This window comes from Triticum urartu, chromosome 2A (assembly GCF_056163025.1).
Source record: "Triticum urartu cultivar PI428250 chromosome 2A, HENAU_Tu73, whole genome shotgun sequence".
Lineage (NCBI taxonomy): Eukaryota > Viridiplantae > Streptophyta > Magnoliopsida > Poales > Poaceae > Triticum > Triticum urartu.
The window spans coordinates 213,091,382-213,115,044 of record NC_141874.1 but is presented as its reverse complement, the minus strand read 5'-3'; the positions used below and the strand labels follow the sequence as shown (position 1 = coordinate 213,115,044).

Below are 23,663 nucleotides of genomic sequence, written 5' to 3'. Positions count from 1 at the left end.
CAATGATTCAAGAGTGACATGTATAAAAAATTATGAGTGGTGGCTTTGCCACAAATACAATGTCAACTACATGATCATGCAAGGCAATATGACAATGATGAAGCGTGTCATAATAAACGGAATGGTGGAAAGTTGCATGGCAATATATCTCGGGATGGCTATGGAAATGCCATAATAGGTAGGTATGGTGGCTGTTTTGAGGAAGATATAAGGAGGCTTATGTGTGATAGAGCGTATCATATCACGGGGTTTGGATGCACCGGCAAAGTTTGCACCAACTCTCGAGGTGAGAAAGGGCAATGCACAGTACCGAAGAGGCTAGCAATGATGGAAGGGTGAGAGTGCATATAATCGATGGACTCAACATTAGTCATAAAGAACTCACATACTTATTGCAAAAATCTACAAGTCATCAAAACCAAGCACTATGCGCATGCTCCTAGGGGGATAGATTGGTAGGAAAAGACCATCGCTCGTCCCCGACCACCACTCATAAGGAAAGCAATCAAAGAACACCTCATGCTTCAAATTTGTCACACAACGGTTACCATACGTGCATGCTACGGGACTCGCAAACCTCAACACAAGTATTTCTCAATTTCACAATTACTCAACTAGCATGACTCTAATTTTACCATCTTTATATCTCAAAACAATTATCAAGTATCAAACTTCTCATAGTATTCAATGCACTCTATATGAAAGTTTTTATTATACCCATCTTGGATGCCCATCATATTAGGACTAGTTTCATAACCAAAGCAAATTACCATGCTATGTAGGACTCTCAAAATAATATAAGTGAAGCACTAGAGCAAATGACAAACTACTCCGAAAGATATAAGTGAAGATCAATGAGTAGTCGAATAATTATGCAACTATGTGAAGACTCTCTAATATTTAAGAATTTAAGATCTTCGTATATTATTAAAACAGCAAGCAAAACAAAATAAAATAAAATGACGCTCCAAGCAAAACACATATCATGTGGTGAATAAAAATATAGCTCCAAGTATAGTTACCGATGAACGAAGACGAAAGAGGGGATGCCATCCGGGGCATCCCCAAGCTTAGGCTCTTGGTTGTCCTTGAATATTACCTTGGGGTGCCTTGGGCATCCCCAAGCTTAGGCTCTTGCCACTCCTTATTCCATAGTACATCAAATCTTTACCCAAAACTTGAAAACTTCACAACACAAAACTTAACAGAAAACTCGTAAGCTCCGTTAGTATAAGAAAATAAATCACCACTTAGGTACTGTTGTGAACTCATTCTAAGTTCATATTTTTGTAATATCTACTGCATTCCAACTTCTCTATGGTTCATACCCTCCGATACTACTCACAGATTCATCAAAATAAGCAAACAACACATAGAAAACAGAATCTGTCAAAAACAGAACAGTCTGTAGTAATCTGGAGGTTTCGAATACATCTATAACTCCAAAAATTATGAAAAATTAGGACGACCAGTAAAATTTGTATATTGATCTACTGCAGTTGGAATTGGTATTTTTATCTCTCTCTGGTAAAAAATGAAAATTATTTTCGTGAGCGCATACTTTCTGTTTTTATCAGTAAGATCAAACAACAATCACCCAAGAAGATCCTAAAGGCTTTACTTGGCACTTTATTGAAACAAAAACTATAAAACATGATTACTACAGTATCTTAATCATGTGAACACACAAAAACAGTAGGTATAAATGTTGGGTTGTCTCCCAACAAGCGCTTTTCTTTAATGCCTTTCTAGCTAGGCATGATGATTTCAATGATGCTCAAATAAAAGATGGGAATTGAAACATAATGGGAGCATCATGAATAATATGACTAACACATTTAAGTCTAACCCACTTCCTATGCATAGGATTTTGTGATCAAACAACTTATGGGAACAAGAATCAACTTGCATAGGAAGGTAAAACAAGCGTAGCTTCAAGATTTTCAGCACATAGATAGGAAACTTGATATTATTGCAATTCCTACAAGCATATGTTCCTCCCTCATAATAATTTTCAGTAGCATCATGAATGAATTCAACAATATAGCCAGCACATAAAGCATTATTTTCATGATCTACAAGCATAGAGTTTTTATTACTGTCCACGTAAGCAAATTTCTTCTCATGAATAGTAGTGGGAGCAAACTCAACAAAATAACTATCATGTGAGGCATAATACAATTGAAAGTTAAAATCATGATGACAAGTTTCTTGGATATCATTATTCTTTATAGCATACATGTCATCACAATAATCATCATAGATAGGAGGGATGCTTTCATCATAATAAATTTGCTCATCAAAACTTGGGGGACAAAAAATATCATCTTCATCAAACATAGCATCCCCAAGCTTGTGGCTTTGCATATCATTAGCATCATGGGTATTCAAAGAATTCATACTAACAACATTGCAATCATGCTCATCATCCAAAGATTTAGTTCCAAACATTTTAATACATTCTTCTTCTAACACTATGGCACAATTATCGGAATCCTTATTTTCACGAAAGACATTAAAAAGATGAAGCATATGAGGCAAACTTAATTCCATTTTTTGTAGTTTTCTTTTATAGACTAAACTAGTGATAAAACAAGAAACTGAAAGATTCGATTGCAAGATCTAAAGATATACCTTCAAGCGCTAACCTCCCCGGCAACGGCTCCAGAAAAGAGCTTGATGTCTACTACACAACCTTCTTCTGGTAGACGTTGTTGGGCCTCCAAGTGCATAGGTTTGTAGGACAGTAACAAATTTCCCTCAAGTGGATGACCTAAGGTTTATCAATCCGTGGGAGGCGTAGGATGAAGATGGTCTCTCTCAAGCAACCATGCAACCAAATAACAAAGAGTCTCTTGTGTCCCCAACACACCCAACACAATGTTAAATTGTATAGGTGCACTAGTTCGGAGAAGAGATGGTGAAACAAGTGCAATATGGATGGTAGATATAGGTTTTTGTAATCAGAAAATATAAAAACAGCAAGGTAACTAATGATAATAGTGAGCACAAATGGTATTGCAATGCTTCAAAACAAGGCCTAGGGTTCATACTTTCACTAGTGCAAGTTCTCTCAACAAGGATAACATAATTGGATCATATAACTATCCCTCAACATGCAACAAAAAGTCACTCCAAAGTCACTAATAGCGGAGAACAAACGAAGGGATTATTGTAGGGTACGAAACCACCTCAAAGTTATTCTTTCTGATCGATCTATTCAAGAGTCCGCAGTAAAATAACACGAAGCTATTCTTTCCGTTCGATCTATCCTAGAGTTTGTACTAGAATAACACCTTAAGACACAAATCAACCAAAACCCTAATGTCACCTAGATACTCCAATGTCGCCTCAAGTATCCGTGCGTATGATTATACGATATGCATCACACAATCTCAGATTCATCTATTCAACCAACACAAAGAACATCAACGAGTGCCCCAAAGTTTCCACCGGAGAGTCAAGACGAAAACGTGTGCCAACCCCTATGCATAAGTTCACAAGGTCACGGAACTCGCAAGTTGATCACCAAAACATACATCAAGTGGATCACGTGAATATCCCATTGTCACCATAGATAAGCACATGCAAGACATACATTAAGTGTTCTCAAATCCTTAAAGACTCAATCCGATAAGATAACTTCAAAGGGAAAACTCAATCCATTACAAGAGAGTAGAGGGGGAGAAACACCATTAGATCCAACTATAATAGCAACGCTCACGATACATCAAGATTGTGCGAATCAAGAACATGAGAGAGAGAGAGAGAGATCAAACACATAGCTACTAGTACATACCCTCAGCCCCAAGGGTGAACTCCCTCCCTCCTCGTCATGTAGAGTGCCGGGATGATGAAGATGGCCACCGGTGATGGATCCCCCCTCCGCAAGGGTGCCGGAACAGGGCCCCGATTGGTTTTTGGTGGCTACAGAGGCTTGCGGCGACGGAACTCCCGATCTAGGTTTCTTTTTGGAGGTTTTTGTATTTATAGGAATTTTTGGCGTCGGTCTCACGTCAGGGGGGGGGGGGTCTCCATAGTCATCCACGAGATAGCGGGCGCGCCCCCACCCTCGTGGATGGCCCGGGACTCTTCTGGCCCAACTCTTTTACTCCGGGGGCTTCTTTGGTCCATAAAAAATCATCAAAAATTGGCACATCAATTGGACTCCGTTTGGTATTCCTTTTATGTAAAAATCAAAAACAAGGAAAAACAGAAACTGGCACTGGGCTCTAGGTTAATAGGTTAGTCCCAAAATTCATATAAAATAGCATATAAATGCATATAAAACATCCTAGATGGATAATATAATAGCATGGAACAATCAAAAATTATAGATACGTTGGAGATGTATCAGTGGCCGCCGGGATGATGAATATGGTCACTGGAGATGATTCCCCCTCCGGCAGGGTGCCGGAACGGGGTCTAGATTGGTTTTCGGTGGCTACAGAGCCTTGCGGTGGCAGAACTTCTGATCTAGGTTTATTTCTGATGGGATCTCTATTTATAGGATTTTTTTTGGGGTCGATTTCACGCGAAGATGGGCCTCAAGGTGAGCACAACCCACAGGGGCATGCTAGGCCCGCCATGCGCGCCCTGGTGGGTTGTGCCCTCCTCGTGGCTCTTCTGGCCCTCCCACAAACTTCGGGGGTCTCTTTTGTTCTAAAAAAATCGTCAAAAAGTTTCAGCTCATTTGGAGAACTTTCATTTCTGCACAAAAAACAACACCATGATAGTTCTGCTGAAAACAACATCAGTCCGGGTTAGTTCCATGCAAACCATACCAGAACTGTTGGGGATATAACTATTTACGTAAGCTGCCCAGGAGGGGCCGGGTTATGCAAAGAGAAGCCCATCTGAAGCCTAAGACCAAGACGTGAAGATGGCGGTTCAATAAAAGGTCTAGAGGCCCACAGGCGATTTATGGCCCATGGTGATAAACCGCCATGAAGGCGTAATTTGTATTGTAAGGTAGAAATAACTAGTCACCAAGCCGGACACTGTTTATGAGCCGGCCGGGACTCTGTAAGCCATAGGGCGTCGACCCGTGTATATAAAGGGACGACCTGCTGGCGGCTTAGGGTAAGAAACAACCGATCAAGAACCGGGCATAGCATATCTCGCTCCCTGGTCATCGAAACCTCAAGAAATTCCAACCCAACTAGACGTAGGCCTTCCTTCACCGTAAGGGGCTGAACTAGTATAAACCTCGCGTGTCCTTTGTCCCGATTAACCCCTTTAAGCTTCCTAGTTGCGATGGCTCCACGATTAAGTCCTTGCAAGAGGACATCTGCCGTGACAATTCCACGACAATTGGCGCCCACCGTGGGGCCTGCGCACGGTGGTGTTGAGTTCTTGGAGGGATTTTCTTCAGGGATCGAGAAGCTCGTGATGTGTTGGGTGAAAAAGAGCCGGCACAGAAGACGCCATCACCGACGAACAATCAAAGCAACGTATACAAGGTTTTCGGTCAAAGAGAAATTAGGGTTGCGGTGCGCGCCGTCGCGACTGGACAATCCATCAACTCTAGATTGATTTTTGCCGTGTCGCCATTTGAAGCCGAGACAGACAAAAGTTTTCCACTGTAATAACTCACACGCGGCCGCTGAGTCGCTACAGGTCGTATCGTCATTATTAGTTTTTGGAAAGAAACTATGCGTGAGACAGATATGCAGAACTACACCACCGCACGGGTCTTTCGGTGATCCATCGAATCCGACCAAAGATCGAAATTCCGTTGTTGCGCTGTTGGAGAATTCAGTCAAACATGTGTCTGAGATTGATATCAGCTCGGAGTTGTATTGATTATGTACAGTCCTCAGGCGTGATCCTCTTGGGTACCTAGCGTTGGAGATTGATCTGGTTCAGCGCGCCTGCGCAAGATAATTGCAGCCACGTCCGAACCGTGTAAAAGCAATTTTCCTGCACCATCAAGTCCCGAGGTGTCTCGGCATACGTGGCTGCTACTACTTCATGGCGGGGAAACCAAAGGAAAAATACTAGTACGTAGTACCTCCAACTAGTACGTGACGTGAAGGGCGGTGAAGCTACACATCAAATTGTTTAATCTTCAATTACTACTTCTGACAAAGACATGCGACCAGAAGCGACGATGCAAGACCAGTGGGCATCCACAATCGCAGCATCTACCGCCTGTCACATGCAAGTCGCCACCCCGGCCTGACCGTGCCTCCGCCAAAGTCCGCCATCACTGGTCTCTGTCTCAAGATGACCTGGCCTCAGAGCCGCCATGCCTCGACAGCCTCGTCTCACCTCTCATGCAAGTCACCGATGAAGGCTGACATCCAAACACCTATCGATTGTGATAGTTTTTTCAGTTACCGCAGCATCGATGGTTTCAAGGCGTACAAGGCCTGGAGGTTAGTATGCTGATGAAGGGTACGGCGAAGGAGATACCCAGGGCAGTGCGTGCATATACGATGGATCAAAGGCCAATCTGCCTACAATAATGGAATAGGAGTCCAGCGGGCAAGTACCAAACTAGTAAAAATTGCAACAGGATTCAGTGTTCAATAATGGCCAAATTGCCGCTCCCAGCGCGCCCTGACAGGAGAGCTTAATCAACATCAACCAAGCTGGCTTGCACTGCGCCATCTATTCTCCTGTTCGGCGGGTTTTTTCGGCTACACATCTTCAAAAATTCCAGCTTGCGCCGCCGGCTCGAACCGCCAGCGCACGGTGGATTTGAGTTCTTGAAGGGCAGCTTCGAAGGGCTCAAGGGATACGCAGTTGGCCGGATGACCAAGAGTCGTCGCGGCAAGATCTACATCGACGACGAAGGCTGGGGCCCCGACGCCGGCTCAATTGAGTACGGCTACCGGGTCCCCTTTGGCGGAATTCACGTCTTCATTGGCCGGATTGGTGAGCCGGGCCCTGAGCCGGACAGCCGCACCGACCTCGTTGAGACAGCTCAGCGTGCGAAACCCGCCCGAGCTCAACCCGTCGTGAAGCGTGCCTTGGTGGGTTGCATCCACGGAGGTGAACTTTCTGAAGGATCTGAAGGTGATGGTGAGCCGGCCGTCCTCTCTGATAGTGATTCGTCCGCCGGCTCAACAGATTCGCTGTATCAAGTTCAAGATGGTGTGCTTGGGGGCTGTTCCGATGGCAACACTATTCCGGACCCCTCAGAGTCGCCAAACTGGGCAGGAGTCTTCATGGCTGGTACTCAACCCGGCCAAAATTCTATGCCCTCAGCGGCGATAACGTCCGGGTTAGGAGCAGCCGGGGCAGGAGGCCCTGTGCGCTCACCGGCTCAGGTGCTGATGGATCTCATGGATAAGCTTACGGCTTTGTTAACTGTTACAGTCATCCCTGCGAACCAATCTGAGCATGAGGCAGAGGTGGCACAGGTTCGCGATGAGATCGCCCGGGTCAAGGAAACCTTAGCAGCTGAAGACGCTAGATTAGAAACAGAGCGGGCGGCTTTGGACGTACGGGCGCAGCAACTTCAGGCAGAGGCCTTGCAGCTCACGTTGAGCTTAAACGCATCTAATGAGGTAATGAGGAGGAGACATCAGAAAACTCAGTCCCGTTTACCTCAGAATTATGATCCTCGGAATCTCTTTGCTACACCCGGGGCCGGCCCAAGTAACCCGCCAGGAGCGAATCAGCTTATTACATCCGGAGCGGGAGGTCCAGTCCAGCCTCAGGGGATGGCACCTCCTCACGGCAATATGGCACCGCCCAATTACGTACCAATACCACAGGGTCACTTCTCCAACCCCATGGAGAACTTAATCGCAGCATCAGCACGTTTGGCGGCTCTCCCAGTAGATGGGGATGATCCGACAGCGGTGGAAACCCGGAAGATCAGAGAACTTGTCCAAACAGCCCTGGCTCAGCAAGAAACCTACTCCTACAGCCGGGATAGGATTCACTCGACTCCTCCGCCCTGGTTAGCTCCGCCTCGTCAAAACCAGAGCCCGAGTTACAGTAGACACATGGAGTCAGAGGCCTTGTCAAGTAACGCTCAGCGCCGGAACCAGCCCGGCGGGTATAACCCGGTTCAGGATCGGATACGTCAGGAGGACGAGCGAGCGGCTCAGCTAGCGACTCAGCTAGCAGCCCAACAGAACTCACCGGCTTACCCGACGACTTCCGTTGAAGCGGGAGTTGCTACTAGAACCGGAGGAGTTCCTTGTCTGGTACCGGCTCTACGTAATGTACGTCTGCCCAAGGATTTCAAGGGACCTTGGAAGGTGCCGAATTATACAGCCGATTTATAGCCTGGGGCGTGGATTGAAAGTTACGAGATGGCTATGGAGCTGCTGGAGGTTAGTGATGAAGCAATGGCTAAATATTTCACTATGATGTTGGATGGAACGGCCCGTTCTTGGTTAAAGGGTTTGCCACCCAACTCCATTAGTTCATGGGCGGAGCTAAAGGCCCGTTTCATCTAGAACTTCAAGGATACTTGCAAGCAGTCTATCTCAATTGTGGATCTAACAAATTGTAAGCAGGAAGAAGGTGAATCTACGACTCATTGGGTGCGCCTGGTCAAGGATATAATACATTCGTTTGACAAGATGGATGCCGGCTCAGCAGTTCTCATGCTGGAGAAGAATTGCCGCTTTGAGCCTCTGAGACAGAAGCTGGGGTGCCTTAAGCATGATTGCAACGATATGGGGACGCTGATGGCGGCTTTAGTCAAGTATGCCGATTCTGATAGTACCAAGGATCCCGCGTCTGATGAGGAAAAGACAGGGAAGGGAAAGAAGAACGGTAATGGAAAGGGTCAGCAGTATAAGCCGACGAGTCAAGGAGGTAATAAGCGTAAGGCGGACGGTAACCCGGAATTTGTGGCCAATGCACAGGGTAACAATCAGAAGCGCAAAGGGAAGCCACCCCGGTTTGGTGGGTCAGGTCCGTCTCTTGAGCAACTACTCAATGAGCCCTGCCCGAAACACGGCACCCGGGAACGACCAGCGACTCATTTATGGAAGGATTGCGCAATCATGAAAGCTTTCAAGAATTCTAATACGTTTGATGGCAATCAGGGCCCAGGCAGTGGCTCAGGAGCCGGCGGCTTTCATGGCCCGGGCGGTGGTTCAGGATCCGGTTTTCAGGGAAACCAGGGTGGTTATAATCAATAGCAGTCTGGTCAAGGAGGTCAGCAGCAGCAGCAGTCGGGTTATCAGAGCCATCCAAAATAGTTAAACAGTGGGCAGTATCACGTGTTCACCACAAGTTTGTGTAAACGTGATCAGAAAGTTCATAAGAGGGCTGTGAATTCTGTTGAACCGGCAGTCCCTCGTTACTTGAGGTGGTCGGAACAGCCTATTGTCTGGAGCAGGGAGGATCACCCTCCCCGGGTTGATAATCCGGGTCAACTGGCCCTAGTGGTGGCACCACAGGTTGGTGGTTATAAATTTACTAAGGTGCTCATGGATGGAGGTAGCAGCATCAACATCCTCTATTACGAGACCTTTCGGCGCATGGGCTTAACCGACAACAATTTAAAGACTCCCAACACCGTCTTCCATGGAGTGGTGCCCGATAAGTCGGCGTATTCTGTGGGTAAGATTGAGCTAGAGGTGGCCTTCGGAGACGAGCATGATTCTAGGGTGGAAAAGTTAACTTTTGAAGTGGTCAAAATCAAGAGTCCATATCACGCTTTGTTCGGGCGGCCGGCCTATGCCAAGTTCATGGCACGGCCGTGTTATGTTTATCTACAGCTCAAGATGCCGGGTTACAAGGGTACCATCACTGTGCATGGAAGCCGAAAGGTGGCCCTGGAGTGTGAAGAAGGCGATGCGGCTTACGCCGAGTCTGTCTATGCAGCAGAGGAGCTCAAATTTTATCAAGATAACGTTGACCCGGCAGATATGACTTCTCTCAAGAAGCCGACTACGGAGCATGACCCGGCCATGAAGTTTAAATCGGCTGCAGAGACTGAGCTTGTTGATTTTACTCCGGGCGATTCATCTAAGCAATTCAGCATCAGTGCCAACTTGGATCCTAAATAGGAAAGCGTGCTCATCGAGTTCATCTATGAGAACCGGGACATCTTTGCATGGAAACCTTCTGACATGCCGGGTGTACCGAGAGGACTCGCTGAGCACACTCTTAATATTGATCCGAAGTATAAGCCGGTCAGGCAGTTTCTGCGGTGATTCAATGAAGAGCGACGAAAAGCTATAGGAGAAGAGGTCGCCCGGCTCTTGGCGGCTGGGTTTATTGTCGAAGTTTTTCACCCGGATGGTTGGCTAACCCGGTGCTCGTACTCAAGAAAAACGGCACCTGGCGGATGTGTGTGGATTACACGGACTTAAATAAGGCTTGTCCGGCTGATCCTTTTGCTCTCCCCCGTATTGATCAAATCATTGATGCTACGGCAGGTTCTGCGCATTTGAGCCTTTTGGATGCTTATTCTAGTTATCATCAGATCAAGAAGGCAGTTAAGGACCAGGAGAAGACGGCTTTCATCACCCCGTTTGGAGCCTTTTGCTATGTGTCTATGCCTTTTGGGCTCAAGAGTGCCCAGGCAACTTATCAACGGTGTGTACAGAATTGTCTCCACAATCAGATTGGGCGCAATGTTCATGCTAATGTGGATGACATAGTAGTGAAATCCAGAGAGGCGGAAACCTTGATATCTAATCTCGGAGAAACCTTTGACAATCTCCGGGTTTACAAAATGATGCTTAACCCGGAGAAGTGTGTATTTGGTGTGCCTGCAGGCAAGCTTTTGGGATTCTTGGTCTCAAACAGGGGCATCGAGGCTAATCCGGAGAAGATTAAGGCAATCACTTCTTTGGCTAAACCGGCATGTATTAATGATGTTCAGCGATTGGCGGGTCGTGTTGCCGCTTTAAGCCGGTTCATAAGCCGGTTAGGTGAGAAGGCCCTACCGCTGTACCAATTAATGAAGAAGGCAGACACCTTTGTCTGGAGTGATGCTGCTAATGCTGCTTTTGAGGATTTGAAGAGGCAGTTATCTGAGCCGCCAGTTCTTGCGGCTCCCATTGACAAAGAGCCTTTGCTGTTATATGTGGCTGCTAATTCACGAGCCGTCAGTGTGGCAATTGTGGTAGAGCGCAAGGAGGCTGGTAAGGAACATCCGGTTCAACGGCCGGTTTATTATGTTAGCGAGGTACACATCGAGTCAAAACAAAGATATCCTCATTGGCAGAAACTTGTTTACGGGGTGTTCATGGCAAGCCGAAAGCTGAAGCAATAGTTCCAAGGTCACCCTATCACTGTGGTAAGTTCTGCCCCCTTGGGAGACATTATTCAGAACAGAGAGGCTACAGGACGAGTCGCCAAATGGGCCATCGAGCTCGGGCCTCATGGTCTGAAGTACGTACCGCGCACTGCCATTAAGTCTCAAGCTTTGGTGGATTTCATCAACGACTGGACAGAGCTACAGACACCTGAGGAGAAGCCCGATAACACTTATTGGATTATTCACTTTGATGGGTCCAGACAGTTGGAAGGCTCGGGGGCTGGAGTTGTATTAACTTCCCCTCGAGGTGAAAAATTTTGTTATGTGCTCCGGCTTATGTTTCCTTGCACTAACAATGCAGCTGAGTATGAGGCCCTGCTCCATGGTCTCCGGATGGCCAAAGAGATGAACTTGAGCCGGGTAAGATGCTTAGGAGACTCAAACCTTGTGGCTCAACATGTGTCAGGCAAGTGGGACTCTAAAGATCCCCTCATGGCGGCTTATCGTCGTGAAGTCGATGCTGTGGCTGGACATTTCAAGGGTTACGTAGTGGAACACATTGATCGAAGGAAGAATGAGGCGGCTGATGCCTTAAGCCGGCTGGGGTCTCAGCGTAAGCCGGTGCCGCCTAACACCTTTCTTGATATTTTGCATAATCCTTCTGTTAAGTTACCTACAGAGGAATATCTGGCAATACCAGACCCGGAGGCACAGCTGGTGGCGGCTCTCCACGTTATCCCGGATTGGACAGTGCCTTATTTGGCTTACATGACCCAGGGAGACTTGCCTGAAGATGAGACCTTGGCAAGACAAATCGTCCGGCGGCCCAAGTCCATGACAATTGTCAATGGCGAGTTACATCATTACAGCGTCACTGGAGCGATTCAACATTGCGTGTCACCTATAGAGGGTCAGGAGATCCTTCGTGAGATTCATGAAGGCGATTGTGGTCATCACGCCGGCTCAAAATCTCTTGTGGCCAAAGCTTTCTGTCATGGGTTTTATTGGTTGACGGCTCATGCTGATGCGGAAGACCTGGTCAGTAAATGTGACGGATGTCAGAAATTCTCACGACGAGCCCATGTGCCGGCTCAAGAATTGAGGATGATTCCAATTACCTGGCCATTTGCAGTCTGGGGGCTTGATATGGTCGGGCCTTTCAAAAGGTCTAAGGATAAAAAGACTCACCTCTTGGTGGCGGTTGACAAGTTCACAAAGTGGGTGGAGGCGGAGCCAGTCAATAAGTGTGATGCAGCCACGGCGGTCCGGTTTATGAAAAAGGTGATTTTTCGCTTTGGTTTTCCACACAGCATCATAACTGATAATGGCACTAACCTTTCCAAAGGAGCTATGGAAGAGTTCTGTCAACGAGAGCATATCTGGCTTGACATTTCAGCTGTGGCTCACCCTCAATCAAATGGTCAAGCAGAACGAGCTAATCAAGAAATCTTGAAGGGTATCAAGCCCCGGCTCTTGGTCCCCTTGCAGCGGACACCGGGTTGTTGGGTGGAGGAGTTACCTTCTGTACTCTGGAGCATCAATACTACACCTAACAGATCTACGGGTTACACGCCTTTCTTTATGGTGTATGGAGCAGAGGCAGTCCTGCCAAGTGACATCCGTCACGACTCACCCTGTGTGGCGGCTTATGTTGAGGAAGACAATGAAAAAGCTCGGCAGAATGCACTTGACCTGTTGGATGAAGATCGAGACTTGGCAATAGCCCGCTCAGCGATTTACCAGCAAGACCTGCGCCGCTACCACAGCCGTCGAGTTAAATCCAGAACCTTTCAGGAAGGCGACTTAGTACTCCGACTCATCCAGGATCAATCTGACATGCACAAGCTATCCCCTCCTTGGGAAGGACCCTTTGTGGTCAGCAAGAGTCTGAACAACGGATCATACTACCTTATCGACGTTCGGGAACACAAAGACTCACGTAAGTCAGAGGAGGAGACCCGTCAGCCGTGGAATATCGCTCATCTTCGGCCTTATTATACTTGAGCCATCGGCTCTAATGTGTATATACTTATACTATGGATATTACATAAAGCAATAAAGCAGGACCTCTGTCCTTTTTTCCACTCCCAAAAAAGGTTTATGTGTTTTCTTTGTCAGGTGGTGGAGATAACCAAGGAGAAGCGGATCATATCTGAATCCGGCATTCCTTCGGTCCGGTTTATGATCATATCTGAATCTAGCCGTGATCACTTGGGGGCTTCCTGTTCAAACATAGGTCGTATTCGAACCAAAGAGAACATAGCTGTCAATACCCACTTGATCGGCATACTGCCAAACCCACTTGGGGGCTTCTTGATCATATTTGAATCATAGCTTAACCCCTTTTGGGTCTGACGTGGATCGTATTCGAATCAGCGTCATTAAACAACTCTTATGGTCACTTGGGGGCTTCCTGTTCAAACATAGGTCGTATTCGAACCAAAGAGAACATAGCTGTCGATACCCATTTGATCGGCATCGCCACAGCCACTGGGGCTAACAGATCGTATCCGAATCTTAGCTCAACCCCTTTGGAACGGTTCACTGATCGTTTTCGAATCAGAAACCCTTGAATTTTGTTCATCATATTTTACAAGTGTCAATATTGGATATCTTGTGACCCTCTTGAAAATACAATGGAATACATTACAATCCTCCAGGATTAATATTGGTTACATCAGGTTGTTAAGTACCAGGTGAACCTGTATGTGCCAATTTTCAGGAGTTAAACTTACCCTCGGGGGTTGGTTTATATAAGCCGGAAAAGCAGCCGTAAGCATCACAGGGCGATGCAAGGTATTTCTGCAAAGGACATAACAGATTTATATAAACTACAAAGTGCATAGTGACGGCGGCTTATGCAAGTATTAAGGGCCATAAGCGTGCGCAAAGGCATAGCAAAACTCAAGGTATTTTTTACTCTGTTACAAGACTCCCCGAGTCTGAATGATGCGACATTGTTTTTCTACAAAGACATAAGCAGGTAGCGCCTGACAATCTACTCTTGGGGTTGATTTGAAGCCTCCGGGTTATCCTTCTCCGTCTCTCCGCCGGCTGCTTTGTCCTGGAAGGATGATGAGGCCCAGTCAATGCCACTCAAGGCCTCAAACTTAGCTTCGTCATTTATTAAACCGGTTGGGTCGACTTCAGGAGCAAAGGTGTGCTTACGGGTTGGGGGGATCAAGCTGACATCGTCATAATGCGGCGTGGGGATTCTCCGATTCTCCTTGTCATAACCCGGCTGACACTTGGTGAGGTCAGTGTCGTTCCCAATAAGGGTAGCCACTGGACGAATATCCTTCACACAGGCGGTGAAATCCTTATCATTAAACGCGATGCCATCTTCCTTCAAACTTGGATACCCAAGAGCAATGTCAGCAGGGTCTAGTTCTGGAAGCCACGCCTTGGCCTGGCTCAATGCGGCTATAGCTCCGGCTCTTGCAGATGCTCGTCTTAACTCTTGGATTCGCTGAGGTAGCACAGCAAGCCGCTTCAGCACATCTTGCAGGAGATAGGGAACATCATTTGATAAAGCCACAACGGCCAGAGCACGTTGTGACCCGGTGTAGAGCTGTTCCACCAGAGTATAAACCGCCTTCAGCTTGATCACCATGTTCTGCTTGAGATTTGTGCTCCTGGGGCCTGCGTTATTAAGCATAAGGTGAGTCAGAGGAGACAACTGAAATGGTCACTCAAGGAGTTTTGCAGTGTTTAAGGTTTGAGTAAGTCACTCACCAAAGATTGCTGAGACCATTCGAGATATCTGGCGCTTTAAGTCGGATAGTTCGGCCGTTGCTTCCGCAAGCGATACCTCTGCTGTCTTGGCCCGGGTCACTAGTGCGGCCTTTTCATCAGCCCAAATTTTCTTCTCCGATTCAAAATTTTGCTTCAGCTTCTCTTGTTCAGAGACGCTGAATTCAAATTTGGAGTTAGCCTTTTGAGTTTCAATCTCCTGGGCTGCCACGCGATTCTTCAGGTCAACAATCTCCGATTCAAATTGACTTATCATGGCCTGCATTGCACCGGATAGTAGTCAAGATTATGGTAAATAATATGAAGTCCCAAGCACTTTGCAAGCAAAGGTACTTGACACTTGGGGGCTAATGTATCCTGAAGAATTTTCAATTATTACTCCGGCTCATGGAAATTAAGTCCCAAACACTTTGCAAGCAAAGATGTTTGGCACTTGGGGGCTAATGTGTATCGCAAGTGCTACCGGGTTAAATGTCTTTTTCCTAAGCCGGATAAGCAGTGCTAGGCAATTTTCTAAAGTCTACAGCATATTTACTTATAAGCAATAGACTTGGGGGCTGGTACAGTAAGTATGGTTAAAGAAAGCTAGCATGAGTCATACCTCAGATTTTTGCTGTATCTGCTTCACCATATCAATTTCCAGGTCACGGCTGCTATGTACTTGATTGATATAGCCAGAGACGATCTCTCCAATACTCAAATGAGTATAGTCAGTGACGTCCAGCTTGGCCTTTCGGCGTTCTACCAATTCCTCTTTAGAACACTTGGCAAGTACATATGGCTGTGCCGGCTCAACAAACTGAGTTTTGAGAATCTCAACTTCTGGATGATTTGCCTTGGCGGGGCTAGGAGCCTCCGGGTTAACAGAATCGTTGAGGGCTTGCTCAGTAGGCGGGGCAGAGGAAGATATAGGAACATCATGAGATGGTTGAGGTGGCGGCTCGTGAGCAGAGGCGTCAGGAGCAGCTGTGCCCAGCTCTGGTTCAGTCACAACTGGCTCTTGGGGCGGCTTATTCTTTTTTGCCCTTTTGCTGGGCTTTACTTGCACACTGTGGAAAAGGTAGACAGGTTAAATACAAAAAATATGAGTAAAATAAGGCATAAGGTACAACAGGTTCATATTACCCGGGAGCAGTTTTGAAGGCTGGCATGTTAGACTGCATAGACTCACCGGAGGAAGGTGAAATATCCTGATAGTTGGAGTCAGAAGAATTGAGAGGCTGACGAATGAAACCCGCCAAACGAAAAACAAGGTGTAAATCGGAGATAACCTCAGCCTGGCGTTTCTTGGTCACATCAGGTAAGCCGGAGGAGAGTTCCGCGTCTTTGCTGGTCCGGGTCTGCCTCCGGCTCTCATAAATCTGTCGCTTCAAAAGAAATTGAGGGTCTTGGTAAGCTAAAGGATGTGAAAATCTTACTTTCCGGGTCACTTTTTGGATTTTCAACCTCGGTAAAGGCTCTGAGTCGGAGGAGATTATAGTTACCTCTTCAATAGCTTGGCTATTGCCTGTATCCTCCTGAAAGGAATTAATGTCAATAGCAAGATGATAAAAGAGTCAGAGGAATTAGGAGTTACCTCTTCTTCATCATCCTCAGTATCATCCAGTTTCATCATATCTGAGGCGCTGGGTTTCCTCTTTCTTGAAGTTCCAGGCTTAGCGGTTCTTCTTTCGGCTCTTTTCGCTGCTCTGGCTTGTTTGGCAGCCTCATGGTCATACTTGACCTTCCAGAAGTCGCTATTTGCCTGTGAATAAGGATAAAGGGTTATGAGCAAAGGTAAGGTATAACATAATAAAGATAATTGTGGAGGATAATAACTCACTGGAGGGGCCGGGTTCTTCTTGCAGAAAGGAAGTAAGCCAAAGGCATTACTAGTCACCGTGCCCTCTTTCAGCAAAGACTGGGTTGTAGCTTCCACCACATCATCTGGTAAGTCGTCAGGACTATGACGCAGTGGGTCATCCTTTTCGCCTGAGTAAGTACACATTAAGCCGGGGCGGCGGCTTAACGGAATCACTCGCCAAGCAACCCAGACTCGGACCAGGTCGATGCCATCTAAACCATTCCCTAAAAGAGCTTTGATTTTCTTAATAGTGGGGGTGAGTGACAGACGCTCAACAGCAGTCAACTTGTCCGGCAGCGGGTGGTTGGATTCAAGGCGCAAGGCGCGGAAGCCGGGCAGCAGGTTTTCACGAGTCGGAGAAGTATCCTGGCAGTAGAACCACGTTTGGTTCCAATCCTTTGGATGACTCGGCAGTTCAGCATAAGGGAAAAGGCAGTCTCTCCGTCGCTGAATCGAGATGCCACCAAGTTCTAGACTGGGTCCGTTGGCGCGCTCATTCTGCCGGTTCAAATAGAACAATTCCCTGAACAAAAGTAGGCTGGGTTCTTCTCCAAGGTAGACCTCAAAGAAAACTTGGAAGTTGCAGATATTTGACACAGAATTGGGCCCGATGTCTTGAGGTCTTAAGTCAAAGAAATGCAGAACGTCTCTAAAGAATTTTGAACTGGGAGGAGCAAATCCCTGGCTCATGTGATCGGTAAAAATGATCACCTCCCCTTCCTTGGGTTGAGGTTTCTCTTCAGACGGTTCAGGGGCACGATAAGATATGACATCCTTCTTGGGCAGATGGCCAGACTTTACAAACTCGGATAGTTTGTTCTCTGAAACAATGGATGGGACCCAGTTGCAGGTAACCGGAGGTTTATCAGCTTTGGGTACCATTGGGTAAATTGAAGCCTACAACAAGATAAAGGAAATTTTTCCGGTTTATTATAACCCGGAGAATAAACATTATTGGGTTATTTAAAATGGTGGCTTAAGAAGGGGCCTAATGATATGCAGGTAACTATGTGATAATGTTTAACAGCTGCAAGTATTAAAGATGATTAAGGTTTTCTTAAGTCGCCAGAGGCAAGCGGTGCTGACAGCCGATATTATCTTAAACCGGCTACGCGGACTAGTATGGCTGAAACAGAGTCAACAGACGCAGTTTTTTGGCTAAGTGTGGAACAAACAGGTTTCACAAGGTGCAATCATTATTTTAGATCAAACGATGCTCTGGAAAGGAAAATATTTCTAGATCTAAAACAGTACAGAAAAGTTCATATACTCGTGGAAGGCTTCCAAAAACAAGGGAAATGAGATCTGTTCTCATACAGGATAAGCATAAACATTTTCCGCAACAGTTCTAAGTTGTTTTTATAATCTAAACAAGGCATTGGAGGTGAGAGCTAATGGAGGTTTGCGTCGGGCGGCGATGAACGACGACGAACTCAAGACGGTTTCAATGCAGATCTGAGAAGGGGGAAAAGAGGAACTCACAGATGCGGAAGAACTACGTAGGGTCGCCGTCGTTTTCTGGTCAAGATCAGGGTGATGCAGCGGCCTGAGTCGGTGAAGACGAGGGGGTCGACGGCGGCGGCGGCGGCGGAGCTTGAGCAGCAAAGAAGGAAGTGCGAGGAGGAAGACGATTGAAGGAAATGGAGAAGGCCTAGGTCGCATCTATTTATAAGGAGGGGCCGACCAAGACGGCGCGAGAAATGAGGAGACCAAAGCATCATTATCCAGTGGCCCCGACGCCTCGATTCTCGGGATGGTCAGTAAAGGCAAAGATCTTTTGGAGGATATGACGGAATAAAATATGAGTTTTATTGAAGATGACGTCATGGAGATTTAACCCGGATCCAGATGATGACGTCACGGCGGGTTAAAATTTCCGCACAAAACAGAAGACTAAGGGCCAGTTCATAAGGTTTTTAAAGATTGACATGAACCGGTTCAAATCAATCTGGGGCCTAATGTTGGGGATATAACTATTTACGTAAGCCTCCCAGGAGGGGCCGGGTTACGCAAAGAGAAGCCCATCTGAAGCCTAAGACCAAGACGTGAAGATGGCGGTTCGATAAAAGGTCTAAAGGCCCACAGGCGATTTATGGCCCATGGTGATAAACCGCCATGAAGGCGTAATTTGTATTGTAAGGTAGAAATAACTAGTCACCGAGCCGGACACTGTTTATGAGCCGACCGGGACTCTGTAAGCCATAGGGCGTTGACCCGTGTATATAAAGGGACGACCCGCTGGCGGCTTGGGGTAAGAAACAACCGATCGAGAACCGGGCATAGCATATCTCGCTCCCTGGTCATCGAAACCTCAAGCAATTCCAACCCAACTAGATGTAGGCCTTCCTTCACCATAAGGGGCTGAACTAGTATAAACCTCGCGTGTCCTTTGTCCCGATTAACCCCTTTAAGCTTCCTAGTTGCGATGGCTCCACGATTAAGTCCTTGCAAGAGGACATCTGCCGTGACAATTCCACGACAAGAACCATATAAAATTGTTGTACATATGGCATGAATCTTCATAAATTATAGATACGTTGGAGACATATCACAGGGCTCCTTTTCATTTCCCCCCTTTGCCTTCTCGTCTTCGTATTCTTCTTCACAACGCCAGCCCCAAAACTGCAAACGGCTAAGTAATTGGAATCATCCTCAATTCTTGAGCCGGCACATGAGCTCGTCTTGAAATTTTTTGACAACCATGACATTTACTGACCAAATCCTCTGCATCAGCATGAGCCGTCAGCCAATAAAACCCATGATGAAAAGCCTTGGCCACGAGAGACTTAGAGCCGGCATGATGACCACAATCTCCTTCATGAATCTCTCGTAGAATCTCATGGCCCTCCTCAGGAGAAACACAACGTTGAAACACCCTTGTGACACTACATCGGTGCAACTCTCCATTGACAATAGTCATTGACTTAGAACGCCGGGTTATCTGCCTGGCCAAAGTTTCATCTTCAGGTAACTCGCCCCAGGTCATATAAGCCAAATATGGAACTGTCCAATCAGGAATAGCATGAAGGGCCGCCACCAACTGCGCCTCTGGGTTAGGAACAACAAGATCTTCCTCTGATGCAGAATATCAATGAAAACATTAGGTGGTACCGGCTTATGCTGAGACCCTAACCGGCTTAAAGCATTAGCCGCCTCATTTTTGCTGCGATTGACATGTTCCACTTGATAACCTTTAAAATGACCAGCAATAGCATCAACCTCTCAGCGGTAAGCCGCCATGAGTGGATCTTTAGAATCCCAAGTGCTTGAAACTTACTGAGCCACCAAATCTGAGTCGCCAAAACACCTCATCCGGCTTAGATTCATTTCTTGAGCCATCCGAAGACCATGGAGCAAGGCCTCATACTCAGCTGCATTGTTACTACAAGGGAACATCAACCTCAAAACATAACAACATTTATCAGCTCGTGGGGAGGTCAAGATAACTCCAGCCCCCGAGCCTTCCAACTGCATGGATCCATCATAGTGAATAGTCCAATATGTGCTATTTGGCTTCTCCTCAGGCATCTGCAGCTCAGTCCAGTCATTAATAAAATCCACAAGTGCTTGAGACTTGATAGCTTTCCGAGGCATATACTTCAAACCATGGGGCCCAAGCTCAATGGCCCATTTGGCTACCCAACCTATGGCTTCTCTATTTTGAATAATGTCCCCGAAGGGAGCAGAACTGACCATAGTGATGGGATGACCAAAGAAATACTGCTTGAATTTATGACTAGCCATGAACACCCCATAAACCAGCTTTTGCCAATGTGGATATCTCTGCTTGGATTCAATGAGTACCTCACTGATATAATAAACCGACCGCTTAACCGGATATTCCTTGCTTGATTCCTTTCTTTCCACAACAATTGCCACACTGAAGGCGACTATTAGCAACCACTTATAACAACAAGGGATCCTTATCAATGGGAGAAACAAGGATTGGCGGCTCAGCTAACTATTTTTTCAAGGCCTCAAATGCCTGATCAACAACATCACTCTAGACAAAGTGATCTGTTTTCTTCATCATCTGATACACACAGATAGCCTTCTCACCCAACTGGCTTATGAATCGGCTTAAGGCCGGAATACGACCTGCTAGGCGCTGGACATCATTAATACACGTCGGCTTAGCTAAAGAAGTGATAGCCTTGATTTTCTCTGGGTTAGCTTCAATGCCTCTTTGAGAAACCAAAAAACCCAAGAGTTTGCCTGCTGGCACACCAAAGACACACTTGGCCGGGTTAAACATCATTTCGTAGACCCGGAGATTGTCAAAGGTCTCTTTCAAATCATCTATCAGGTCTCCTTCTTCCTGGATTTCACAACAATATCATCTACATAAGCATGAACATTACGTCCAGTTTGGTCATGGAGGCAATTCTGAACACACCGCTGATAAGTCGCCTGGGCACTCTTGAGCCCAAAGGGCATAGACACATAACAGACGGCTCCAAAGGGAGTGATGAAAGCCATCTTCTCCTGGTCCTTAACTGCCATCTTGATCTGATGATAACCATAGTAAGCATCTAAAAAACTCAAACGCTCAGAACCTGTCGTAGCATCAATGATATGATCAATATGAGGGAGAGCAAAAGGATCAACCGGATAGGCTTTGTTAAGGTCTGTGTAATCCACACACATCCTCCAAGTGCCGTTCTTCTTAAGCACCAGCACCGGGTTAGCCAACCACTCAGGATGAAAAACTTCAATGATAAACCCCGCCGCCAAGAGCCGGGCCACTTCTTCACCAATGTCCTTGCGCCTCTCTTCATTAAAATGACAAAGGAATTGCTTGACCGGTTTAAACTTTGGATCAACATTAAGAGTGTGCTCAATGAGGTCCCTTGGTACACCTGGCATGTCAGAAGGTTTCCATGCAAAGATGTCCTAGTTCTCACAGATGAACTCGATGAGCGCGCTTTCCTATTTTGGATCCATATTAGCACTGATACTGAACTGCTTGGATGAGTCACTAGGAACAAAGTTAACCAACTTAGTATCATCTGCCGACTTAAATTTCAACAAAGGGTCATGCACTGTGGTTGGCTTCTTCAAAGGTGTTATATATTCCAGGTCAACATTATCTTTATAAAACTTCAACTCCTCCGTTGCACAGGCAGTCTCAGCATAAGCAGCATCGCCCTCTTCACACTCCAAAGCTATCTTCCTGTTGCCATGTACAGTGATGGTACCCTTATGACCTGGCATCTTGAGCTGTAGATAAACATAACAAGGCCGTGCCATAAATTTAGCATAAGCCCGTCATCCAAATAGGGCGTGGTAAGGGCTTATGATCCTGACCACTTCAAAAGTCAACGTCTCAGCTCTGAAATCATTATCATCTACAAAGGCCACTTCCAACACTACCTTACCCACCGGATACGCCGACTTACCGGGAACCACTCCATGAAAAATAGTAGAGGACGGCTTAAGATCCTTATCAGTTAAATTCATACAGCGGAAAGTATCATAATAAATGATATTGATGTTGCTGCCTCCATCCATGAGCACTTTAGTGAACTTGTAACCTCCAACCTGAGGCGCAACCACCAAAGCCAAGTGACCCAGATTGTCAACCCGGGGCGGGTGATCCTCACGCCTCCACAAAATAGGATGTTCGGACCATCGCAAGTATCGAGGGATTGCCGTCTCAACCACGTTGATTGCCCTCTTATGAACCTTCTGGTCCCGTTTACATAAACTTGTGGTAAACACATGGTACTGACCACTATTCAATTGCTTTGGATTACTCTGATAACCAGACTGCTGTTGCTGATTCCCTCGACTAGATTGTTGATTGAAACCACCTTGATTGCCTTGGCCCTGGAAACCAGAGTTTGAGCCACCACCACTAAAGCCAGGTCCGTGAGAGCCGGATCCTAAGCCGCCATCCGGGCCATGATTATTTTGGAAAAATTGGAATTCCTATATTCCCTCATGATGAAGCAATCCTTCCATAGATGATTGGCCGGCTTCTCTTGTGTACCATGCTTTGGACAAGGCAGATTCATCACCGCCTCAATGTTAAACTTTGGCCCTCCAAGCTGGGGTGACTTGCCCTTACGGTGCTTATTATTGTTCTACGTATTTGTGTTAGCCACAAAGTCTAACCCGCCATCAGCCTTGTGCTTACTGTTGCCACTTTGACCTGCCGTATTATGCTGCTGCCCTTTCACATTGCTGCTCTTCTTCCCCTTACCAGCCTTCTCCTCATCAGACTCAGGGTCTTTGGTACTATCAGAGTCGGCGTATTTGACGAGAACTTCCATGAGCTCCCCCATGTCATTGCAGTGGTGTTTAAGCCGCCCCAGTTTCTTCTTAAGGGGGAGGAAACGACAATTCTTCTCCAACATCAGAACTGCTGAACCGACATTGATACTGTCCGATGAGTGTATAACGGCTGAGATCCGGCGCACCCAATTGGTCGTTGACTCGCCCTCACCTTGGACACAAGAGTCTAAATCCAGAATCGACATAGGCTTCTTGCATGTGTCTTTAAAAATTTGGATAAAGCACGTTTTCAACTCCGCCCATGACCTAATGGAGTTAGCGGGCAGCCCTTTCAACCAAGTATGAGCCGGCCCATCCAACATCATGGTGAAATACTTAGCGCATGCATCATCACTAACATCCAACATCTCCATAGCCATCTCATAGATCTCAATCCAAGCCTCTAGGGGCTGATCCGCTGTGTAATTAGGCACCTTACGAGGGCCCTTGAAATCTTTAGGCAAATGCTCATTGCGTAGAGCCGACACGAAACACGGCACATCCAAGGTTCTAGAGGTCACTCCTGCCTCCACCGATGCTGACGGATAAACCGGAGATTGCTGTGGAGTCGCCAGCTAAGCCGCCAGCTGAGCCTCCCGATGCGCG

The 23,663-nt window shown here is 46.6% G+C and overlaps 1 protein-coding gene across 1 annotated transcript; it reads right to left on the bottom strand.

Annotated features, from left to right (window-relative positions):
• Positions 1-14,183: 14,183 nt before the first annotated feature.
• On the bottom strand, positions 14,184-16,101 carry LOC147984607 (uncharacterized). The gene is made up of 4 exons (XM_087541177.1): positions 16,064-16,101; positions 15,540-15,987; positions 14,921-15,197; positions 14,184-14,827 (listed from the first exon to the last, which is right to left on the bottom strand). Exons 1-4 carry the CDS (start codon positions 16,099-16,101, stop codon positions 14,184-14,186), a joined length of 1,407 nt encoding a protein of 468 aa, XP_087397303.1.
• Positions 16,102-23,663: the final 7,562 nt, after the last annotated feature.

Coding starts and splice junctions, on each gene's coding strand:
- LOC147984607 (XM_087541177.1), bottom strand. CDS start 16,101: ATGCAGTCTAACATGCCAGCCTTCAAAACTGCTCCCGG. Junction 15,988..16,063: donor GCCTTCAAAACTGCTCCCGG/GTAATATGAACC, acceptor CCTTTTCCACAG/TGTGCAAGTAAAGCCCAGCA. Junction 14,828..14,920: donor AATGGTCTCAGCAATCTTTG/GTGAGTGACTTA, acceptor TTAATAACGCAG/GCCCCAGGAGCACAAATCTC.